Raw genomic sequence first — 6819 nt, 5'->3', positions numbered from 1 at the left:
GCGCTGGGTTATATTTAACCCAGCATTTTTTAGAGTGTATAGTCTGCTAAATTCGGAACAACTAATTTTGTGCTTCATGCATTTTTGTTCATTCAGATAAGGATTTTTCCCCCCAGTTGGGAGTAGATTGAATGTGGTACACGGAGTCAGAGTCTTGCTGCTGTTTATTTAGGCTACATCAGTACAGAAATGTGGTCTGATGTGTTGATAAACAGCTTCTGCAATGGAGTTTGTGTATATTATTGGATGGTTTTGGTTTGTCGGTGTCTAAAAACTTACTGAGCCATATTGTGAAACTCTTCAGTATGGAGGAAGAGAAACATAAAAATATAATAATAGGTGAGGAGGACTTTAACGCAGAGTGGGCAATAGGCTTGGATGGGTTAAATGCAGAGCACTAATTCCTTGTATGGGCAACCATACTTGGCCACATGTCACTTCACTTTCACTTTTTCACTTTCACTTTTTATTGTAAGGAAAGAAATAAACAGAACACAACAAAAAAATCTCCCAGAAAGGGGGAAAACACAGTCCAAGCAGGCAGGAGGGAAAGTGTTCCACAACACTCTGGAAAGGCTGGCAGATTTTTTAGACTGATATTTGTATTCAAATTTGATCAGAATAAAATATCGGATCTGTTCATTAAAACTCATTTAAACATGGGACAGATATAAACACGCTTTTCTATTGAGTTAATGTGATCTTTTCATCATCAGTAACTGAAATAATCAAAGAGTTTTAACTCTATACTTCAGTGAAAAGTCTCATATACTAAATTCTACTGAATACATTAACAAACACACAACAGACTTAATCACACAAAATTGTATTTTTATAACACTAAAAATGTAAACTAAAAAATACTGTTATTAACAGTGGTTTTATAAACAAGAAGTGGAAGGAATGAAACGTTTAGACGGTAAGGTTCTCTCCTGTATGAACACAGAGCATCAGAGCACTGCAGTCTTCAGAAAAAAAATACTCTGAATTCAGAACACATTCACATCTTATCAGGTGACTATTTAAGCATGAACACTTCAAAAAAAAAAAAAAAGCACATGATGTAACGGTGTAATAGTATTAAACAAAATCATATATTAATTTACATTAATATAATGCAAAATTTTGCAGGTGCAACAACAAAGCCATCTCACGGTGTAACATCCTGCATTACAGTAAATCAGTCAAACTTGCTCTAAAATAACATAATATCATCAGTGCAATATCAGCATCAGCGCAAACAGCAAACTGTTACATCAACTTCATTATACATGAAAGCATGTTTCTCTATTCATGTCAAAGCAAATGAAAGTCTTCACTCATTAATTGCATATTACAAAAGTACAAATGGCTTGACTCAGTCACTCTTGTGTATAATAGTGACTATAAACTACTGCTGTTCTCTGTTTCAGCAGGTTCGGGCAATTCACTCATTTAAAAAAGTTGGTTATCCAGGCTATCCCCCTCATATCTGTGAGAAAATCTAAAAAAAATAAAAAATAAAAATCTAGTAAGTCCAAAAGAGAAAAACAAACAGTCTGAACTCATCATATAACACTCATGCAGCATTGTCATAATGTTGTTTAATAAATGAATTAATGAAGCCACAGTAACAAATATGAAATGCTAAGGGGTTGTTTGAAGAATGAAGCTGTTGTTAAAACCAGTAAATGACTTTCTTTTAAACTGCAGTATCTTCTCTTATTTTCCAAAAAAAAAAACCCATCTCAAATCTTTGTAAGATGTAGTCAGAAAAAAAAAAAAGTCAGTGAGAAAAATCATTTACACAAAAAGAGATGAAGTTAAGGTCGGCTCTATCTTTATATTTGTATTAATGATGTTAATGTCATGATGTCTGAATGAACAACAGGAATGAATCCATATCACACGCATCTTACATAGTTTCTTCTTCTTGATTGTCTCGATGCTGAAAGCAAACAGATTTTAATTTACTGTAAATCCTTTGTTACAGGCAGGCAATAACCCACTTAGACACGAAGAGTCATCTAACTGAGTACTAATGTAAAGTAGCCAATCACAGTTTTATTTAGTTTTTATGTGCCAGAAATGTGTCTAGACTCTGTCCAACAGTAACAGACATCACAGACATAAAGCAGAATATATAGTTCTGCTTGTATATTGTTACTAGTTTCTGAACCAAAACTCAGATTTGATGCCACAACCTTTGAAAACAGTCATTTCATACTCAAAAATGCTCACTTTATTAACCTGGTAACTTGTAAACAGACAGACTGATAAAAACCCCTGTGTGCTCTGATCAAAAGGTCCATAAACCAGCATAAACCATGTTGCTCAGAAACGCAACAGTTGTTATGGATTGCATTAAAAAAAAAGAAAAAAAAAAGAAAGAAAGTTTCCAAAATGTAATTCACTTAATACTTCTTGTTTGTTTAACGTTTGTATAAAGACTTTTTTATTTTGGTAAAAGTTTTTGCACAATTCTACATTAAATTCTGACTGCGCACAGCAGTATCAAAAGAAATAAAATGATAAAGTGAACTGATTGCATTTAAAGCAGGAAGTTTACATCACATTAATGATGTTAAATAAATCAGACAATACACCAGTAATTTAGTGCTATCCCTGCAGTTGTGGCCTTGACCAGTTTTGAAATTAAATCCTGAGTCCTCTATTGTCTGAGACAAGACGGAGTACAAATGTGGTCGAGACCAAGACAAGACCAAGACCCTTAAAAAAAAAAAAAACCCAAGACCAGTCTCGAGTACAACAACACTATCAGAAAGACACACGGTTTAGTTTTAAAAAGCACAAGGTCAGAGCTTTCTTTAATACTTGTGTGTTACTTTTGTAATGCTGTTTAGAGAGTTTTATTGATTTGTAACGCCGTTTAATATTGAATATCTTTAATACCATCATTAGTATGAAGGCACATCATACTCCTACAAATATAAACATGCTAAAAAGATTTAGAGATCAAACACTATCGTAATATCTGCAGAAACTGTCAAGTTTGAATTTTCTACAGACTCACAGAGACGCAGCTCACAGTAGATCAGAATCTGCCCTTCATCTGTAACTGTCTTAATGACAATCAAACTTTTAGTTTTTTTTCCATATTATATGAACGGTTTGTGTGATACTTACACATGCTGCTTTCTAGTTTAGAGATCTTGTGGTGATGGTAAATCTGAACAGCAGCTACAACTACAGCTGCAACCACCAGAATAACAACAATCCATACTCCAGCACCTGGAAACAGACCTGAATCTTGAACAGATAAAGAGAGACAGTCATTAGTGTGAAAGTGTGTCTGATCTCTAACAAACACTAGAAACATCAGCACTATATAACCTGAGTGAAGACCTGATACTGTAATGATAGAGAGAGACAGTCACAAACTGTATGTTTAGACTACATTTGTGTGTTTATGTGTGTGTTACAGTATGTATACCCGTAAGTATATTTACTAAGTAAAATGCAAGTGGACTACTGTAATATAAAGTGTAACAGTAAGTATACAGCATTACAGTACTGTGCAGATTGTTGAAATACCTGTTCTGTCTACAAAATGCTTGATTGATTGAGGATATGGCTGTTTTCTCAACATTCGGCTTCAACTATTGACCCACCTTGGGCACAGTAAGGTAATGATTGAGAACATGATACACAATTTGAAAGGATACACAAATTAGAAACGCATCCATGTCCTCAGCCTCTTCTACTGTTCTGCCTCCCTATTAGTGGTGCAACAACACCCTCATGTCACGATTTGATTCGTGTGAACTTATAATACTATCACAATATTTTAAGCCAAAGCAAACGTTTTTTTTTATTTTGTTTTTTTTATTATTATTACTTCTAAGACATTTGGTTCAATACATATGCTTGCACTCTGTCACTGGCTACATAGAAATATATCCTTTTTTACTGGTAAAATCAGACATTTGGCATAATCAGAAGTATACACACTAAGCATAGTTAAATGCACATTTTGTTGTATATATAGATATTTGAAATAAATGAAATAAAAAAGAAATGGTAACAAAATGCTTAAGTGCAAGTCTTCTCTTTATAACACCATTTTCAGGTCTCACTGTAATCATAATGTGGCATAAATGTAAAAACTGACACCTCAGTTTAAATGAAGCGATACACTTTGACTAAATGTGCTTGATTTTATAATATCTAAATGTAAATTCAAAAGGAAAACCTGTGAAAACAACTATATTTAGTGAGTGGAATGAGCGGTACTCTGCTGCTATCTAGTGGTTACATACAGTGTTTTTAACCTTTATAACTCCAACTTTTGCCCAATCTCCATAACATTTTGTATGCTTGTTTTGAATCATATGACGCATTTGCTTACCTAATTTTGTGAAGTTCTGAGTTTTCTTTTAGATTTATAGGCTTTTGGGTTCACAAGATTAAGCCCATATTTTTAAATGGCCCTGTTATAACTTTCCAAATGCAAAAGTTCAACATATTTTTGATAATTATTGACATAGAGAGTCCAGAGAATTGTACTGCCCTGGTTTAACTGATGTTGAATGCAAAACGTAGGACTACTTTGCAAAAGTATGATTTTTAAATATCTAAAATATTTAACAAACAGTTTGATTAACAGCAGGGGTTCTTGAGGCAAAGTTGTTCACAGTGAGGAGATCTATTATACAATATGAATGTTGTGTATGTGTGAAACGCCATGTGATTACAGAGGCCTCCCCGGTGAGTGATTTCTTTCTGATCTCCGATCAGCCTGTTAACCTTGTCTAATGGGTGCTCAAATTTCACAAAGCTGGCATAGACTCCAGCATCCCCAAATCCACAGGATAAGCGGTTTGGAAGATAGATGATATCTTGTATTATTTTTCAGCAAACCTCTCTGAGAGGCCGACAAAATAGAAATACAAATGTTATGTTTAACTATTCCAATGAAGTGTAGAGTTGTGAACACTTGTGTTCTTTTAACTTTATTGTTCTTAGAGCTCTGATCTAAATAAGTTCACCTTTATATTGACAGATTTGATCTACTCACCAGTGACAGTAACAGTGATTCTTCTGAGTATGACGTGTCTGCTGCTGCTGATTTTCAGTTCATAAAGTCCAGAGTCTGTGGTTGTGGTGTTTGTGATGTTCAGACATCCAGTCTGATGATCCAGCTTCAGTCTGCCTCTGAATCGCTCATCAGGACCATCATATATGTAGAATTGGGCTGCTTTATAGATTTCAGCTATGACAATCTCTCCAAAGATCCACAGTATCTGATCATCTTTCTGTATTTCAGAAACATTAGTCTGTAATGTAACGGTTTCTCCCTCCGTCACTATCTCTGACTTCTCTGCATCTGTCACAACAACAAACACATGAAGAACAGTGAGAAACAGCGACTCAGACATTAAATACATACAGAAAGATTTTTTACATTTCACTTCACAAATCTCAGTGAGCCTTGTCTATTAAAGCTCATTTTACTTTCAGTTGTTTAATTTTCAATTAATTAATCAAATAATTAATTTTTCCTAGTTTAATTTCTACAGCACCACTTTAATGTTCAGAAAAGCACATTTCAGGTCTAACAGGACATTTCTTTCAAATGCATGACAAAGAGAAGAGAAATGTGTTCATCTAATCAAATAGTGCATATAAAACTGAACACAACAAGAATAATGAACAGATAGAGAAATTAAAAGTGTCTGTCACACACTTTCAAACACTTCACACTCCACACTTTACTTCTTTGAAAGTGTTACTAAACTAAAAGCACCACAAACTGTTTCTTAGCTTTAAACAGTTAATTTAATGCAAAGAACTGTTTTGTTTTCCCATCTTAAGTATTCACACATTTTTACATTGATGGACTCACCGCTGACAGTCACATTGAATGACTTGTGTATGGTGTGTTTGATGCCAGTACTGGGAATGCCAGCTTCATAAAGTCCAGAGTGTCTGTTTCCAATGTTCCTGATGGTCAGAGATCCAGTCCGATAGTCCAGCTGTAGTCTGTGTCTGAATCTCCCATCAGCACCATCAGATGTGTTGAAGATTCCAGCTATTCTGTTGATTTCAGCTACAGGAGAGTTCTGATGATCAAACCTCCACTGTATCACATCACATATTTGTGTATCAGGAACATCAGTGTTTAGAGTGACAGAATCTCCCACCAGCACTGACACTGACTTCACTCCAGTACCTCTCACACCTGAAGAACAAACTGTTTCTCTGTCAGTCATCACTTTTAGAACAGTCACTAAACAGTTTTAACAGAGATCATCGAGTCTTGTCAAATAAACATCATGCAACTTTCTGAAGTATAATTTTTATTTATTCAATGGTTTTTAACTCATCCAAAGCAGATTTCACAGACACACACATACTACAAAAGTTTATTATTTTTTTTTAGGAAAATTGACGCCTATAAAGGTAATTCATTAAAAACATGAATTAATCTGCTTATATATATATATATATATATATATATATATATATATATATATATATATATATATATATATATATATATATATATATATATATATATATATATATATATATATATATATATATATATATATATATAAAAAATCTGTTTTCTATTTTTAAAAGTTAAAAACTCCATTTGTACCTGTGTTAGTGAAGCCCGCTGTTAATGAAGCCTTAAATACACTTGCAAGTCAGATTCTGGTGTAAAAATGTCCAGACACAAGCACATTTCTGCAGAAACACATCAGTCTGATGTTGTTTTGATATTTGAAGGCTGTTCCACACACTACTGTCTTAAAATACTAAGTTTTATGTTAAAACTTTGTTTTTTTTACAAAAAATAAATAAATACAGCTC

The 6819-nt window shown here is 33.7% G+C and overlaps 1 protein-coding gene across 1 annotated transcript; it reads right to left on the bottom strand.

Annotated features, from left to right (window-relative positions):
• Positions 1-5009: 5009 nt before the first annotated feature.
• Positions 5010-6212, bottom strand: LOC107668270 (uncharacterized). The gene is made up of 3 exons (XM_016460091.1): positions 5846-6212; positions 5174-5326; positions 5010-5092 (listed from the first exon to the last, which is right to left on the bottom strand). The coding sequence occupies exons 1-3, from the start codon at positions 6210-6212 to the stop codon at positions 5010-5012; spliced, it is 603 nt and encodes a 200-aa protein (XP_016315577.1).
• Positions 6213-6819: the final 607 nt, after the last annotated feature.

Source organism: Sinocyclocheilus anshuiensis, unplaced genomic scaffold (genome assembly GCF_001515605.1).
Source record: "Sinocyclocheilus anshuiensis isolate Anshui unplaced genomic scaffold, SAMN03320099.WGS_v1.1 scaffold6632, whole genome shotgun sequence".
NCBI lineage: Eukaryota > Metazoa > Chordata > Actinopteri > Cypriniformes > Cyprinidae > Sinocyclocheilus > Sinocyclocheilus anshuiensis.
This window is presented reverse-complemented; position numbering and strand designations above follow the sequence as displayed.

Coding starts and splice junctions, on each gene's coding strand:
- LOC107668270 (XM_016460091.1), bottom strand. CDS start 6,212: ATGACTGACAGAGAAACAGTTTGTTCTTCAGGTGTGAGAGGTACTGGA. Junction 5,327..5,845: donor ATTCAATGTGACTGTCAGCG/GTGAGTCCATCA, acceptor TTGTTGTGACAG/ATGCAGAGAAGTCAGAGATA. Junction 5,093..5,173: donor CCAATTCTACATATATGATG/GTCCTGATGAGC, acceptor CCACAACCACAG/ACTCTGGACTTTATGAACTG.